The sequence below is a fragment of the Chiloscyllium plagiosum genome, unplaced genomic scaffold, assembly GCF_037043375.1.
Source record: "Chiloscyllium plagiosum isolate Xiang-an unplaced genomic scaffold, Cpla_swu_hap1 HiC_scaffold_1, whole genome shotgun sequence".
Taxonomy (NCBI): Eukaryota; Metazoa; Chordata; class Chondrichthyes; order Orectolobiformes; family Hemiscylliidae; genus Chiloscyllium; species Chiloscyllium plagiosum.
Window position 1 is genome coordinate 71,798,424 of NW_028270139.1, and position 17,241 is coordinate 71,815,664.

The window sequence follows — 17,241 nt, forward strand, 5'->3', positions numbered from 1 at the left end:
GGTCGATGTGTTTGTTGATGGAGTTTGTGGATGAGTGCCATGCCTCTAGGAATTCCCTGGCTGTTCTCTGTCTGGCTTGCCCTATGATAGTAGTGTTGTCCCAGTCGAATTCATGTTGCTTGTTGTCTGCGTGTGTGGCTACTAAGGATAGCTGGTCGTGTCGTTTCATGGCTAGTTGATGTTCATGTATGCGGATTGTTAGCTGTCTTCCTGTTTGTCCTATATAGTGTTTTGTGCAGTCCTTGCATGGTATTTTGTACACTACATTAGTTTTGCTCATGTTGGGTATCGGGTCCTTCATTCTGGTGAGTTGTTGTCTGAGCGTGGCTGTTGGTTTGTGTGCCGTTGTGAGTCCTAGGGGTCGCAGTAGTCTGGCTGTCAGTTCCGAGATGCTCCTGATATATGGTAGTGTGGCTAGTCCTTTTGGTTGTGGTTTGTCCTCGTTCTGTGGTCTTTCTCTTAGACATCTGTTGATGAAGTTGCGCGGGTATCCGTTTTTGGCGAATACCTTGTATAGGTGTTCCTCTTCTTCTTTTTGCAGTTCTGGTGTACGCCTAATGATGCTTTGTGGCTCCCTTTACAAGACTGGTTCAGTCAACGTTGAGGAAAAGCAAGTCTCTATACATTCAAAGTGCAATCCTTAGGGGACATCTTCCAGCTCTACCAAGAACTACGTTTTCAGAAACTACTTACCTGAAGATGGAGCTCGGGGTGTATGCTCCTATCAGTTGTACAGAAACCAAAAACCCAACATTAGCTCCCTTTCCTAAGTGTTGCTTTCCTTCCTCTCTTGATCTCTGTCTCCCCAACAAATTTCCCAATCACTGCCACAGCAACTCAGAATTCAAATAGTCTTGACCATGGAGAGTCCTATCATGTAAGTCACCAAAGCATCAACAACAGTGAGCATGGTTTTGTTAAGGAGAGGTCATGTCTGACCAACTTGCTGTATTCTTCGAAGAGGTGATCAGGTGTGCAATTGAGGGGAAAGAGGTGCTGCATTTTGGGAAAGCAAATCTTAGCAGGACTTATACACTTAATGGTAAGGTCCTAGGGAGTGTTGCTGAACAAAGAGACCTTGGAGTGCAGGTTCATAGTTCCTTGAAAGTGGAGTCGTAGGTAGATAGGATAGTGAAGAAAGTGTTTGGTATGCTTTCCTTTATTGGTCAGAGTATAGAGTACAGGAGTTGGGTAGTCATGTTGCAGCTGTACAGGACATTGGTTAGGCCACTTTTGGAATATTGCGTTCAATTCTGGTCTCCTTCCTATCGGAAAGATGTTTTGAAACTTGGAAGGGTTCAGAAAAGATTTACAAGGATGTTGCCAGGGTTGGAGGATTTGAGCTATAGGGAGAGGCTGAACAGACTGGGGCTGTTTTCCCTTGAGTGTTGGAGGCTGAGGGGTGACCTTATAAAGGTTAGAAAAATCATGAGGGGCATGGATACGAGAAATAGACAAAGTTTTTTTCCCTTGGGTGGGAGAGTCCAGAATTAGAGGGCATAGGTTTAGGTTAGGGTGAGAGGGGAAATATGGAAAAGGGATTTAAGGGGCAACTTTTTCACGAAGAGAGTGGTACGTGTATGGAATGAGCTGCCAGAGGACGTGGTGGAGGCTAGTATAATTGCAACATTTAAGAGGCATTTGGATGGGTATACGAATAGGAAAGGTTTGGAGAGATATGGACCAGGTGCTGGAAGGTAGATTGGGTTGGGATATCTGGTCGGCATGGACAAGTTGGACCGAAGGGTCTGTTTCCATGCTGAACATCTCTATGACTCTAATGCTTTTGATGTAGCCTACTTGGATTTCAGCAAGGCATTTGATATTGCCCTAAATGGGAAACTAATAGTGAAGCCCACAGGATTCAAAGAAGTTTGGCAAATGGATCCACAGTTGGCTGAGTGGCAGGAAGCAGAGGGTGATGTTTGAAGGGTGTTTTCCAACTAGAAGTCGGAGTACTAAAGGGGTCCCACTGTGATCAGTGTTGGGGCCTTTGCTGTTTATGGTTTATATGTATGATTTCGACTTGAATGTAGGAGAGTTGGTCAGTAAGTTCACAGATGATATAAAAATTGTTGGCTTGGTAAATTCTGGAGAGGATAGTGTTAGATTATAAGAGGACATAGATAGGCTGATCCATGGATCAATATGGATAAGTGTGAGGTGATGCACTTGGGCAGGACAAATAAGGCAAGTGCACACATGATGGAAATAGAACCCTGGGAAACACCAAGGATTAGAGAGACCTTGGTGTACATGCTCACTGGTCCCTTAAGGTATCTGAACAGGTGAATAAAGTGGTTAAGAAGGCAGATGGGATACCTTTATTAGCCTTATATATTGTTATCAGCCAAGGTATTGAGTTTAAGATCAAGGAGGTTCTGGAGAGTTTCAGTTATGAAGGGACTCAATTTGTTTTCCTTATAGCAAAGGAGATTGAGAGGGAACATGATTGAGATATATAAAATTATGAGGAGAAGAGGTTGGGCAGACAGGGAGAAACATTTCCCCTTAATGGATGGCTCAATGGCCAAGGGGAAAGATTTAAGGTAAGAGACAGGAGGTTTCGAGGAGATGTGAGGAAAAACCTTTTTACCAGAGGGTAGTGAGAAGTTGAAACGCACTGCCTGTAAAGGTGTAAAGGCAGAAACCCTCATAACATTTAAGAAATATTTAGATGTGCACTTGTCATGTCAAGACAGTCAAGGCTGTAGGCCAGGTGCTGGAAAATGGGATTGGAATAGTTAGTGGTTGTTTTTGACCAGCATAGACAAGTGCTGTTGATCTCTATCAGCCTATGATATATGCAGCTCAACAGTTTAGCTAAGACAGGAGTTCCAATATCAAATGGTAACATTAACCTACATCTGTCAAAAGTAATACATACAGTGCATTAAGCTCACTTTCATAATTGTGGCATGCAGCCCAGTGTTAAATGAGCTGCTGAGTGGCTGCACTTTCAACAATGGCTCAAGTTCCTACAAAGTTAACACCAATTAAAATTAATTCATGCTTCTTAAAGAGAAAGTTGAATGCAAGAGTTCATTCAACTGGCTGGGAACCATTTTAGGAACAGGAAGAGTTCTGAGTAAAGGGATTGCAGACCAGAAGAGGGTTCCTAAAGGAACTAATGCAGAAAGATGAAAGGAAGAGAGAGCTGATCTATCCACAAGGGTCCAGGCGGTCTTCCAGGCAAACACTGGAAGAACTGGGTCAATGCCAATGATTTAGTCATGAGGACCTGAATACCGTGCCAGAAAATACTCAGTGATCTCAAATAGTGGTTAGGCTCAAACATTTAATATTCCACATGTCATATCCTACCACTGGGCTGGCAATCTCACCAACTGATTAATGTACATGCTCCGTCATTCACTCATCAACAAATCTAGCAATCCACATTGACTGTATGCCCCACCTCACCCTCACACACTTGGCAATGCAGCAAGCCTCACACCCACTTCTCACAACATTCGCATGCACATCATCCTAAAACATTGCAATACATTCTCTGTTACATTTTCCACCCTTTAGCAGTATTCCGGAAGCTATTGAAGTGACAGAATACCACTGTTTACAGAAGTCTTATATGTGCTTATAAAAGTCTCATGAAGAATATTCTGTACTGTTGAGGGTAAAGAAGGCACCATCAACTGTTTCACTGAAGCTGTGTGAATTTAATTTGGGTGGCTCGGTGGCTCAGTGGTTAGCACTGACACCTCACAGCACCAGGGATCGGGGTTCAATTCGAGCCTTGGGCAACTGTCTGTGTGGAGTTTGCACATTCTCCCCTTGTCTGCGAGGGTTTCCTCCCACAGGCCATAGATGCGCAGGGTAGATGAATTAGCCATGCTAAATTGCCCTTAGTGTTCATGGATGTGTAAGTTAGGTGCATTAGTCAGGGGTAACTACAGAGTAATAGGATAGAGGAACGGGTCTGGGTGGGTTACTCTTCAGAGCGTTGGTGTGAGCTTGAAGAGCCTGTTTCCACACTGTAGGGATTCTATGATTCTCTAGGGTTGCGCAATAAAGCTGACCTACCCACATCCTATGAGTGAATAAAAATAACCTGAACTCAGTTAAAGCAGCAAAAAAAAAGTCTAATAAGTCATAAGTAACACTCATACCACACATGCCCCAGGCAATGACTATCTCCAACAAGGGGAGAGCCAACCATCTCCCTTTGACTTTCAGCAACACTGCCATCAATTTCACACATTCATTCACCCATATCCACCCGTTCACACCCCCTCCCCAATACCCCCAGAATGACCATCCTATGGATAAACATTGATAAGAATTTGAACTGTACCAGCCACAAAAAAAAGTGTGGACGATGCAAGCAAGTGAGAAGCTGCAGGTTCTGCAACAAGTAACTCACCTCCTGACTCCCCAAAGCCTATTCACATCTATCAGGAACAAGTTAGGACTGTGACTTCCCTAGATTAGTGGAGCTCTAATGGGACTCAAGAAACCTAATGCCACACAAAACAAAGTGACTCTCTAAATCAATATCCTATCCATAGCCTGAAACATTTTTTTCCTCCACTGCTTGTACACAGTGGAAGTAATGTGATGCATTACTTGTAATGATCCCTGTGATGATAGCTTCTTCAAAGTGTGAACTTTCTCGAAAGACAGGAGCAGCTGACACATGGGATGACTGTCACCTTCCCCCATCTAGTGAAGGGCACATATCATCCTGACTTGCAGCCAATCCCAGGATTTTCCCTAAGTAGCTGTTTTAATGACTGAGATGACCCTCATCTCTAACAGTGATAAAACCAACTGGAATTAAAAGTCAATCAGGTATTTAAATGGTCATCTGATGGGTAATTTGGTAAATGAATTCCCAACACCCATTTCCCCCAGAAGCAGTTGGCCAATCAGAGGTCAGCAAACATTATAAGGAGCATTTCCACTTCAGACTATCACCATTCCTTTAGTGTCCCTGGGTCAAACTCCTAAGCCTACTTTTCCAGGAGCAGTGTGGTCATACCTATACTGAATGGATGAAGGAATTCAAGAAGGTAGCTCACTACCATCTTCTCAATGAAGGGGACAAGGAATGCTGACAACGCCAGCAATGCCCACATCCCATCAGAGAACTTATAAAATGCTTCAAGAATTACCCATAGCCAGAAATCTACGTAGAGACTTAATTGCCTCCATCGATGTTTTAGGTGTTTGTGTTGTGTTTTTCTGTGCAGAAGGTAGAGGGAAGGGTTTTCACACAAGCAAGATATTAATTCATATATGAACATAGTAAAGATTCCAAGGAGGTGCTAGGGATGCTTAAAATAACTAGTAGGATGATGACAACCATGTTTTGTGTGCACATCCAGTGCACACAAGGTGTCCAGTTGCAAGGTCAATGAGTGTAAGACAAACGTTGCCCCTAAATATGAGCAAACCACAAAGAAATTTATCCCCAGTTTCATCTTCTGTTTACTGCGTTGCCGTTTACTGATTTTTCTGATGATGGTCCAGAAAATGCTTGTTGCAAGGTATCTTTTACTGGATGAATTTTGTTCAAGATCTCAAAGAAAAATTGATCTAATGTTTCATTAACTCATAATAAACTCCTCTTATGTTTCTTCAAAGATTATTTGAAACAGGCATTTCCATATTTATCAGAATTACTGTCAAAATCAAACCAATAGCTTTGGGTGCTAGAAAAGTCAATATTTATCTTTCAATTCTTCCGCAATGCTCAATGTTATTAGCAAAGAAACAACTCATGTTTCTTTGCTAATAGCTCATGTCAGAGCTAGAAACAGCTTTAGAAGGTGAGACAGCTTTGGAATAGATTAAAAATGACAAAGGTTTTTGGCAGGGTAGTCAGAAAACTTTACAAAAGAGATATGGGAACAAAATAGACATGTGGGACACACATAGACACATGCGCATATATAGCATTACCATTTAAATGAAGAGATACCAACTAAATTTGGGTTTCCATGTTGGGCAAGTTGTCTTTAGTAGTATCTTAAAATAGGCATGAGTTCCTTTAGCTAATGCAAGAAAATACAACCACGTTTCCTTTCCTTTCTCCTGACTGAATTCTAATGAAATATGTTTGTGTGTATTGGATGCATTCCAGGGTGTGTTCTACCCATGGTCAACAACAACTAGTATTCAGAGAAAGTGTTTAAAATGTCCCAAGAGTTTTAGCTATCAAAGTTTGATACCAAGCCACATAAGGGAATATTAGGACAATTGAGCTGAAAAATTTAAGTATATTGTCAGAGAAAAAAGAGGATGTAAGGCAAAGTAGTTTAAGAAAAAAATTAGAGATTTGTCTCATTCCCACAGAAGGCATGGCTGCCACAGGTGGAGTGATTAAAATTGGGGATGTTCAACAGGGAGGGTCCACTTGCAAGAGCAAGGGGATACTCAAAGCAGATCTCCATCCCCTTCCCTCACTCTGACACTGAATACTTTTGAATGAGTGAGAACCACCATTAGTCCCAATCCCTGTGAGCCTTCAAACAGCTCCACATGTATTTTTTTCTTTGTCATATTCCTTGTATTGTGCACCTTCCTGCCCATCACAGCGTTAACATCAGCAGTGATGGATAGGGTAATAAAGCGAGCACTATTTACCACATAAAGGATTCAGAAAAGATCATCCAAAGGTCTTCCCATTACAGATTTCATCACAGTGGAAGTGAAAAGCAGCAGGATCCACACTCACTACTCTCCCTGCTGTCTTTGTGTACCCTCCAACCATTACAGAATTTGCCATAGGTAAGAGATTTAAGGTCTGCTAAACAATCCTGCACAAGGAAATCTTAAACCAAAAATATGTCCCGGTTAGCAAGAACCTTAAGTTCTTGACTGAACTCTCATCAACTCAAACTTCCCGAAGACTTCTGAGGCCTAGAGAGCAAGTGTTCTGATCCTATAGTAAAAAGGATTCTCATGAGTGAATTAAGAAATGTGGAAACAGAAACCACACTGACAAGCAACAAAATATTAACACTTCAATTTTGGGGATGGAGAGACAGAGAATTAAAATGAAATTACCCAACATACATCTTACAGGTTAAAGGTACATACCAAAAACTGTTCGAGCTGGAACCGATTCCTTGTTAATCCAAAATGACACTTGAGAGAGAATAACCGTCATAATACAGGGTATGTAAGTCTGAATCATAAAATAGCCCATTTTCCTTCTCAAGTGAAAATAGACTGTCATCACCACATATTCTCCTAAAAAAATGAAAAAGAACTCCATTCCATGAGCATTAATTTGGATTTAACTTTGATTAACTGATATGGATAGAAGTACATTAACAATCTGGCAATAATTATGTATTATATAACAAAAATAAATCTTCAAAGTGTACTCTGCTGTTCAGAGATTGTAATGCTTGTTTAAGAATTCCATAAAGGTAGGCCTTTACCTGTGATGGATTTAACTGTGCCACTAGAAACTGTTTGTCCAACAAGATCATATTGCACCAAGCTAGAAGACTCTTTAGGCACCTCCACTGATCGTTCAGGACCTTTTGTCCATGTGTATATTATTTCACTTTTAGGATATGCATCTAAAACATAAAAATACTAAACTTATCACAATATTATATAAATTTTTGAACAACAAAATAAATATGTGTAAAAAGACTTATTCAGCATAGTTTATTTTAAAATTATTACATAGTTGCCTAAATATTCAAGACATTTTATGGTAGTGTGCAAATCTATTTTGGTGTTAATGCTGTGATCTAAATAAAGGAAAATGATGATCATTCCAAATCCAGGAATAATTATTCTGCCTTTTTTTTCATCAGTTTACAGTATAGTCAACTGCTTGCTCATTTTGTTTGTTTAATTTCTTCAAATCAGTTCCAAGCAAGGAAATAAGATATTAAACCTTTTCCATTTTAAGAAATTAGAACATATTTGAAATTTTATCTACAACAAGCACAAATATATTTCCCCAAAGGTCACAAGAAAAATTGATTTCTTATTAAAATATGTGCACGATTCCAAAGGTTAAAAATATTGAATAGTACCAGTGAAGTTCTGCATGTGAAGCCAAAAACAGGGTCAACTCACAGCTTCCAAACTTAAGGGGACAAGCATGGCCATCCATTGGGAAATCAACCAGTTTCATAGGACACTCTGCACTAATGGTAAGTCTAAAATTTAAAAAATGAAAATCACATTAGATTATTTTAAAAATTGGAATTAGCCTCTTTCAGTACTTTAGAAATAGTACTAAACACACCTGACTTTATACAATGCGCAAATCCTACCTCATGGTGTACAGAATTGTGCCATTCTGCATTATTCTGAATAGCTTATTTGGAGCGGTCATGTTATGGGAAATTGATTTTTTCCCGTTCCTGAAGAACGTGTCGGGTGTCCAGACTTTAGTGACCATCATGTTATTGAGACGAAGAATTTCAATAGGGCCGTCGTACTTCAGTCTCTTGTCCACCCAGGTTTGGCGGAAAAACACATCCATTGTGTACTCCTTTGGAAGGAAACAGGGCAAGAAGCGCAAAAACTGGATGACTGAAGTAAAACACGGTCGTCTAACGTGTGAAGTTGCTTTAAATAAATATTTAGTATTATAACGTTTACTTTATTTGCCAGAGCGGCATTATGTCACTGTACAATGTGCACTGTTCCTGTGTAAAGTATTATTTAATGTTCAGCCGCTTCCAAAGCACTACACAACAGGACACCGGGCTAGAATCTACATGGGCTACATCATGCAATCATATTTATCTTTTTTATTTCGTTTTCTCTTCGAGTAAAATGAATGGTGTAGCATTATTCCATGTATGTGATTTATTTTCGAGGTAAATGTTATAATATGGTATGTATTGACTTATCTATGGACATTTGGAATATGTTGATTCCGTGTTTGAGTACTAATATGTTAATACACGCCAATTAAATAGCATTTTGCAAAATGTCTGAAGGTGGAATGTCCACTTGAAACACTTAAGTTTTAAACGTGAAATCCTACCATCTCAACGTCAGACACTGGCCCAAAACTCGTTACGTAGATATCTGTTTTCACTTCAGTCACAGTACCTGTGGAATATAACATGGCAACCGTTTTACCATCTCAACAGCAACCTGTCCCACAGAGGTGGCCAAGAACAAGTGGACACTTGGATTTTCAGTTACTCCTAAATACTGGTGTATGGAGCAGTCTGCAACCACCCTCTGTTTCCCACACATTTGGTGTACTCTCTCCCAAGTTTTATTGACAGTAATCACCAAGTTACACGCTTCGGGCTCCTTTCCTTAACACAAATGCGCACGAATTCAACTTTGCTAGTGTGCCTTTCTTGCAAGGGTGCGTGCACACCTATAGAGATGTGTTCGGATAAACCCGCTCCCGAGCAAAGCTCTTCGGAAGGGAGTAACAGAGAAGCAACAAGATAGCGGAATGCACTTCTCTCCAGCACTGATCTCCATATCAGCTGTTAACGGACGGGTGGCCTCCTCGGCGATAATGACATGGGCTTGTATCTTTATCATCGCTATCTACTCTCTGCCAACCAGTCCCCTCCCCACCCAGCAGCCCCCCCTCGCCGCTTCCTATTCATGGCGCCTACGTGTTTATCCATCTAACCCCCCCTCCCCTCTCTCCCCCGCCCCAGGGTAGATTAACTGTCCTGTTTATAATCATACTTGAGACATGAAGCTACAAAACAGCCATCGTTTAAAAGAAAAAACACAAAATGCCAGAGCGGGCAAGATGCTCTGAGAAGTCAAGCTATAAAGGTCGGAAATAAATAAATGTGTAACCTTACCGCCGAATCCAGGTCGCAATCGGTTGTCATAACCGTCCAGGAGTCTGTCCAGTATACGGGTAAAATTCTCTGGATATAATTTCTCATCTTTCTTGGTTTCTGGGGAGCTCTCACCGATACTGAAAGTGAAGACATGAACCTGGTGAGACCAGACAATGACAAGGCGGCAGCTCCTGACCGGCCACCTACTCCCGATCGATCTTTTTTAGTCCCCCCACGCCGTCCTAAGGCACAAAGCAGGGACACTGGCTAAACAATTGTGAGAAGGGGCGGCCGGGCCGCTGTCCTTCCATTACTTACCACGCTGTCACGTAGATAAAGTAAAGCAGAGTGGAAATGTAACTGGAAGACATCCTGATCACAGACTCCTTGGCAGGAACCATCTTTGCATGCCATACTTTAAGCCTCTTCCCTTTCCCCGCCGCCGATTGCCTTGTCCTGAGGAGAGACCACAGCCGTGAGAAAACACAAGCCCCATGCACACGCTGGGGTTTATGGAATGCTTCCCTCCCTCTCCTTCCCTTCCCTTCCCTCCCCGCTCCACCCCACCTCCCCTCTTCCACCTCCTCCTCCTCCTGGCAGCCTTCACTAAGAGGCGAAGGCTCTCGCATCAGCCTGACCACTTCCCCAAAGCGTTTGGCAGGCGCCGGGCTGGTAGCACAGGGTCAGAACTGAACCGCAACTTCACATCAGCGCGGAGAGATCAGCAACTCACTCTATCACCTGCTGCATGGAGTGGTGGGGGCAAAAGGAGGGGGTGCCAACTAGAGCTGCTGGCAATTATAAGACACACATTTCTGCTTTGAGATGAACACGTAGAGATGAACCAGTTCCTGTACTTTTTTTTTTGCACAGGCGCCTTGCGATAGTTTTGCGGTCAAATGAATGGATAGAGATCGATAGGCAGCTAACCTGGGATTGGATCTGTTGTCACTGGTCTGCCCACGACTGATTCTGCTGCTAGTATTGAGCTGCTGTTTTTTTTCAGGGTTTTGCCTGGTGTCCCTTATCTCGGCTGTCCTCACTACCGGCTAGGGGAGTGCACAGTTTCTGTCATTCGGGCTGGCTGGAGCTGATCTGACGATATGAGGGAACTGAGTTCTCTGTCCTTGCTCAGCTCCTATGACCGGGGGCTCAGTGTACCGGTTCTGCACCAGGTTAAACCCCATGTTTGCACTAAATCGAGTCACGCAAAGACGTTGCATAACGAGCAACCAGGTTCTCTGGAGTTTCATAACCGTGTAGTCCGCATGAGAAACGGCTGGGAAACAAACAGCGCCAAATAAAAACACTCTCACGTTGTCTCATACATTTCACCTCTTGCCCAGCTATGAGTTAGTCTGTGGTACACAACAAATCATTTGGAATATTAGCTAGCATTGGTTTCAAGCGTGCCTTTGCCAATTGAGATTAAATGTTGCATGTTCCAAAGTCAAACAATAAAATCACAGCTATGGAAAAAGTAAGCAACATGTATTTAACATTGCCTCTTCTACAGAGGGTTCAAAGAATGCGTCCCATGCTATTCTGTTTAAAAATAATATTGTCACAAATCAAAAAGAGAGTGAGTTTCCTGATCTCTCTGCGTCTTTTGATGGCTCGTCATCACTTTTGACCGTTATCAATTTTAAAAGCTTGAATTGAATTGCGTGGCTCCTCTGTCAGAGTGAAATACGCCCCAATTTCGCAATTTGTATCTTTTTTTTCCAGGGTAAGTAAACAATAACATTTGCTGCCAACAACTGCTCAGTGTTTCGGATGGTCTTTACCCACTGTTCAGTGAAATGGTAACATTGCGGTATACCTTTGGAAAAAGCTTTCCTACACTGTACCAAGGCACTGTTTTCAATGTCATTCCACCTTCCTGAAGCAGTCTCACCACCTTAATACAAATTGGAGCCACGCTCCGTTTTTCCTGTTGAAGGTAATTCAGCTAACACCGAGTTGAGACCTTGTGATTTAATTAGCATAATAACAACCCTGTAATCATTTGAGAGAGAGAGAGTAGAGAGAGAGAAAATACCTTGAAGGGTCTGATTGTTTGAATATTTTGCAAGGGAAATTGTTTCCACAGCAAACAGTGTTTGATGTTGTGGAAGCTGCGCGCATGCGTAGCGCCTCGGAATTATTGTACTGCTTTGGACTAAGTTGCATTCCTTGAATCTTCGCTGAAAGAGCTTTCAATAATCAAAGTTAGGAATGTGGAGAGTTCAGGACAGAGGATGCTTCGGGATTTTGTCGATCCCCGTGATGGTGGCCATGGTTTGCTATGCCCAGAGGTGAGATGTGATCTCTAACCGTTCCTTGCCATTGTTTGTTTTCTCTGCTTTCACATTTAGTGCCAATAAAATCCACATTTCTCCCCTCCTCAGAGTTAACGAGTCCAACAACATGTCATATGTGAAAGACACCGTGGATAACTTGCTGAAAGGATATGACATTCGATTAAGACCAGATTTCGGAGGTAAATCAGCTCCTCTCGGTATAGTCCCATGTATCTGTGTATAGTTCCTGTTCTCCGGCAGTCAGTAACTAACCAAATAAACATGACTTACTGTATATACATAATAAAGAATAACTACAGCAGTGCAACATCTGCTGCCCGCGGTGATGTGCACCGATGTATATTTTTTTTAAAAAAAACGTGGATTGCAATATCACAAGTAGATAATGTATTGTTTACCTCAAGGTCTCCCTGTGGACGTTGGTATGAACATAGACATTGCCAGCATAGACATGGTCTCTGAAGTCAATATGGTAAGTGCACTCTTTAAATACCGGTCTGTGGAAATGAACTCTACAAGCGTGTTGTTTTAAATATATTTATCTATTTGAAATGCGTAATCCCCCATTGTTCCCAAGGACTCGATGCTGATGGTGAGTGTAGAGCCGTTTCCCGAATATTGTATTTACTGGAGTTACATGAATTTGTTCGGTAATTGAAACAATTACTACGTCGCTGTATACTACTCCCGTGTAGACGTGGCTTCCTTACCTATGGATGCTTAAATCTACTCAGAGTAGTATTATAATAAGGCGTTTAACTTCCTAGAATGTATAATACCGCCATCTGGTGATTATAATAATTCACTACGTTTCAGTGCCAATGACAGACCATACCCAGAACACGATTGTTATGCAGGTGGGGGGCTTTAATGGCATGGACAGATCATACACCTGATCCTAGTTATCTAGAGCCTGCTCGTGCCAATAACGTAATGTTCCAGATAACACTAGTTGCAAACCCCAGCAACAGCTGCGACTTATATCCCAGTTCCACAGTGGATCTAATCCAGACTACAAGATGAAAGTATATATTAGCAAGAAAATAGTGTACACACCTGTAACAAGGGATGACCCCTGTTAATTGAAAAGTCAAGGTGAAGGGCAAAATTCAGTGCTGCAAGACCAGCAACATGATTGAAAGGGTAAAGAAAAGAAACTGCCAACTAGTGATGGATGATGTCTAGTGTTTTAGTGAAAAGACAAAGACTGGAGGAGTGAAAGGACATTAGGTCATATGGATGAATTGAAAAGTTGCAGACTTGAACCATGAATCTTCAATGTAACATATCATGGAGGAAATTATAAAATAAGGTAACCATATCTTCATATCTATGATTAAAAATAAGGAAGATTGTAACTGAAATAGAGGAACTGGAGCTAAGTAGAGAGGAAAAAAATCTTTTATCAGATAGATCACTTGATTTTTGACAACAGTGTAGAGGAATGCCATTTCCAGATGCAAAGATGCATTACATTTTAGACAAATGAAGGAGATTTAAGAAATTTTGAAAGCATTGAAGAAAACAGAGGGTCTATTGCAATTTACACATTTGTCATTATTATCTATTATGGATAATTATGAATCACATTTCAGTTGTATATATTTCAAATGCATTAATACAAAAAAACTCTCAATTTCCTTTGCCACTAAATTTATAGAATTATATTTAAAATAGAGGTTCCATTCAAATTCAAAAAGTAGCACTACCTGTAATTAGTGTCAGTTATACTACAGATAAATAGTTATCATTCTGCATAAATTCCATTGTTTGAATGAGCTTAACAAAGGGCAGTTTTACTTTGGGGATGCAATGGACCCATAACTCATCCCTTATTTGGTGAATTTGCCTGTTTCAAAAGATCATATGAATATATTTCTCAAGTCTAGTGTTTTACTGTTTGTCAGGTGTGAGTAAAAAGAAAATGATAACTCACCAACTAATTTTCTGACATATTTTAATTATATGGGTTGTAATAAGTGATGGAGGAGACATAAATTGCTTTTGGGGTCTATGAACTCATGGAAACAGTTTCTAAGCTACATATTTATATCCTTCATGCACCTTGCAATACATTTCTTTTTCATCTGCACTAACCGTTAAATTGTTGTACTGTACATGAAGTCCCGTAGATCATAAGCCTCCCTATGGTCTCCTTATTTAAGGAGATGTATTGGCACTGGAGGGGTCGAAGAGGAGGTTCTGTAGGTTGTTTTCGGAGTTCAGAGGGTTGGTTAATGAGGACAGATTGAATAGACTGGGACAATATTCATTGTAATTTAGAAGACTGAAGGAGGATCTTACAGAAACATATACAATATGAAGGGAATAGATAACATAGAATCAGGGACATTGTTTCCACTTGCAGGTGAAAGTACAACCAGGGGACATAGCCTCAAAATAATTAGGGAGGGATATTTAGGATTGAGTTGACGAGGGACCTTTTCACCCAAAGGGTTGTGAATCTGTCGAATTCTCTGCCCAGTGAAGTAGTTAAGGCTGCCTCATTGAATGTGTTTAAGACAAAGATACATTTTTGAACAGTAGGGAAGTTGAGAGTTATGAGAAAGATGCTAATGGGTCAGTGTCAAAAAGTGTGGTGGTGGAGAAGCACAGGAGGTCAGGCAGCATCCGAGGAATTGAGGGTTACGGTGAGAGGGCAGGTAAGTGAAGCTGAGTCCATGAACATGAATGGCAGAGCAGGCTCAACAGGCCAGATGGCCTGCTCCTGCTCTTATTTCTTACGTTCTTATGCTTTCATAACAGAGTGTATTACTGATTTTGAAAACATAAGCTCAATACATTAGTGTTCTACCTTCATAATCAAGGTATGAGTATTCAAGACATTTCACTCCATCTCCTAGTGCAATCATTTATAAATCTCTCTTGCCCTCTTGTTAATATAGTTCCATGTAAGAGAATGATCAGGGAGAAGGTAGGGCCGATCAGGGATGGCGGAGGGAACTTGTGCGTGGAGTCTGAGCAGATAGGGGAAGCCCTAAATGAGTTTTTTGCTTCAATTTTCACCAAGGAAAGGGAACTTGTTGTAAATGAAAACTTAGAGGAGCTGGGATACGGTCTTAACCAGATCAAGATTGATGAAGATGATGTGCAAGACAATTTGGAAAACATTAAGATTGATAAGTCCCCAGGGCCGGACCAAATTTATCCTAGGCTGCTCCGGGAAGCAAGAAAGGAAGTTGCTAAGCTGTCGGCGAGGATATTTGCCTCCTCACTCTCCACGGGATTCAGACCGGAGGATTAGAAGGAGGCGAATGTTGTTCCACTTTTCAAGAACGGTAATAGGGGAATCCCTGGCAATTACAGACCAGTCAGTCTCACGTCTGTGGTCAGCAAAGTTGTGGAAAGAATTCTGAGGGATAGTATTAAAGGCAGTCAGCATGGTTTTTGTAAGGGACAGGTCATGCCTCACAAATCTTATTGAGTTCTTTGAGGAGGTGTCAAGACAACGGTCAAGCAGTGGATGTGGCATATATGGATTTCAGCAAGACATTTGATAAGGTTCCCCATGGTAGGCTAATTCATAAAGTCAGGAAGTATGGGATACAGGGAGATGTGGCTATCTGGATTCAGAAATGGCTGGCTGACAGAAGGCAGAGAGTGGTTGTAGATGGAAAGTATTCTGCCTGGAAAACAGTGTTGAGTGGGGACCCGCAGGGCTCTGTTCTTGGGCCTCTGCTCTTTGTAGTTTTTGTAAATTACTTGGATGAGGAGGTTGAGGGGTGGGTTAGTAAATTTGCAGATGACACAAAGGTTGGAGGTGTCGTTGATAGTATAGAGGCTTACTGCAGGCTGCAGCGCGACATAAACAAGATGCAGAGCTGGGCTGAGAAATGGCAGATAGAGTTCAACCTGGATAAATGCGAAGTGATGAATTTTGGAAGGTTGAACCCGAATGCTGAATATAGGATTAAAGACAGGATTCTTGGCAGTGTGGAGGAACAGAGGAATCTGGGTGTGCAAGTACATAGATCCCTTAAAGTTGCCACCCAAGTGGATAGGGTTGTTAAGAAAGCGTATGGCATTTTGGCTTTCATTAACAGGGGGATCGAATTTAAGAGCTGCGAGGTTTTGCTGCAGCTCTACAAGTTCCTGGTGAGACCACACTTGGAATATTGTGTCCAGTTCTGGTCGCTCTACTATAGGAAAGATACAGATGCTTTGGAGAGGGTGCAAAGAAGGTTTACCAGGATGCTGCCTGGACTGGAGGACTTGCCTTATGAAGACAGGTTGAATAAGCTTGCACTTTTCTCTCTGGAGAGAAGGAGGAAGAGAGCAGACCTGATTGAGGTGTACAAATTAATGGCAGGAATAGATAGAGTCAATAGCTAGAGACTTTTCCCCAGGGCAGATTGACTGGTATGAGAAGTCATAGTTTGAAGATATTAGGGAGAAGATATAAAGGAGACATCAGAGGTAGGTTCTTTACGCAGAGAGTTGTGAATGCATGGGATGTGTTGCCAGCTATGGTGGTGGAAGTGAAGTCATTGGGAACATTTAAGCGACTGCTGGACATGCACATGGATAGCAGTGAGTTGAGGGGTGCGTAGGTTAAGTTACTATACTTTAGGATTAAACCTCAGCACAACACCGTGGGCCAAAGGGCCTGTTCTGTGCTGTACTTTTCTATGTTCTATGTTCTATGCTCTAATGTTCCATGGAGTAAATAGACATAAAGGTAGACCATATAGCTGTTCAATCCTGCTCCACCAGTCAACAAGATCAAAATACTTGTAACTATTCTGAAATTTCTCACCTGGATGACTATGTCCAATACTAATCAATAATCATGATTACAATGCACATAAGCATAAAGAAAGTTTCAATTCAATTTATGGTAATGTGATAAGCAGCTGTAAGTTCATTTTTTTCATGGATCTTATTTACATTAAGATTAAGCTGAAACTTAGAGATTTTTGGAAAAAATGTCAAGTGATAAATTAATCCTGAAGACTGCGCAGATTTAAGAAAGAATTACTCAATGAGAAATATTCTTCAATGCCTGAATTCATACATTCATCAGTTAAAAGAGCACAAGACAAAAGTAAGAAATAAGGCATGTTGGGGGCCGGCAAGTGAAAGTTTCAAAGCCAAAGATGACATACACCCAAGGATCAGCATGGGGGATTCTGATTGCTAGAGATATTCTACCT

At 41.4% G+C, this 17,241-nt stretch overlaps 2 protein-coding genes across 7 annotated transcripts in view; one reads left to right on the forward strand and one right to left on the reverse strand.

Moving 5' to 3' along the window:
- Positions 1-12,687, reverse strand: part of gabra4 (gamma-aminobutyric acid type A receptor subunit alpha4) — a 66,337-nt gene extending 53,650 nt beyond the window's left edge. Inside the window, exons 1-8 of one of the 6 annotated variants that reach the window (XM_043691699.2) lie at positions 12,466-12,687; positions 10,083-10,220; positions 9,783-9,901; positions 8,987-9,054; positions 8,265-8,485; positions 8,065-8,147; positions 7,410-7,553; positions 7,063-7,215 (exon numbers count right to left, since the gene is read on the reverse strand). In XM_043691699.2, the coding sequence (XP_043547634.2) occupies positions 7,063-7,215; positions 7,410-7,553; positions 8,065-8,147; positions 8,265-8,485; positions 8,987-9,054; positions 9,783-9,901; positions 10,083-10,165 (871 nt within the window). In that variant the 5' untranslated portion in view covers positions 10,166-10,220; positions 12,466-12,687. The other 5 variants (XM_043691681.2, XM_043691716.2, XM_043691708.2 and 2 more) reach the window with 5 other exon arrangements.
- LOC122550659 (gamma-aminobutyric acid receptor subunit beta-1) overlaps positions 11,925-17,241 on the forward strand; it is a 306,039-nt gene continuing 300,722 nt past the window's right edge. The window contains exons 1-3 of the mRNA XM_043691745.2: positions 11,925-12,061; positions 12,155-12,246; positions 12,472-12,539. Of these exons, the coding sequence (XP_043547680.1) occupies positions 11,982-12,061; positions 12,155-12,246; positions 12,472-12,539 (240 nt within the window). The 5' untranslated portion in view covers positions 11,925-11,981. The remainder of the gene's footprint in view (positions 12,062-12,154; positions 12,247-12,471; positions 12,540-17,241) is intronic.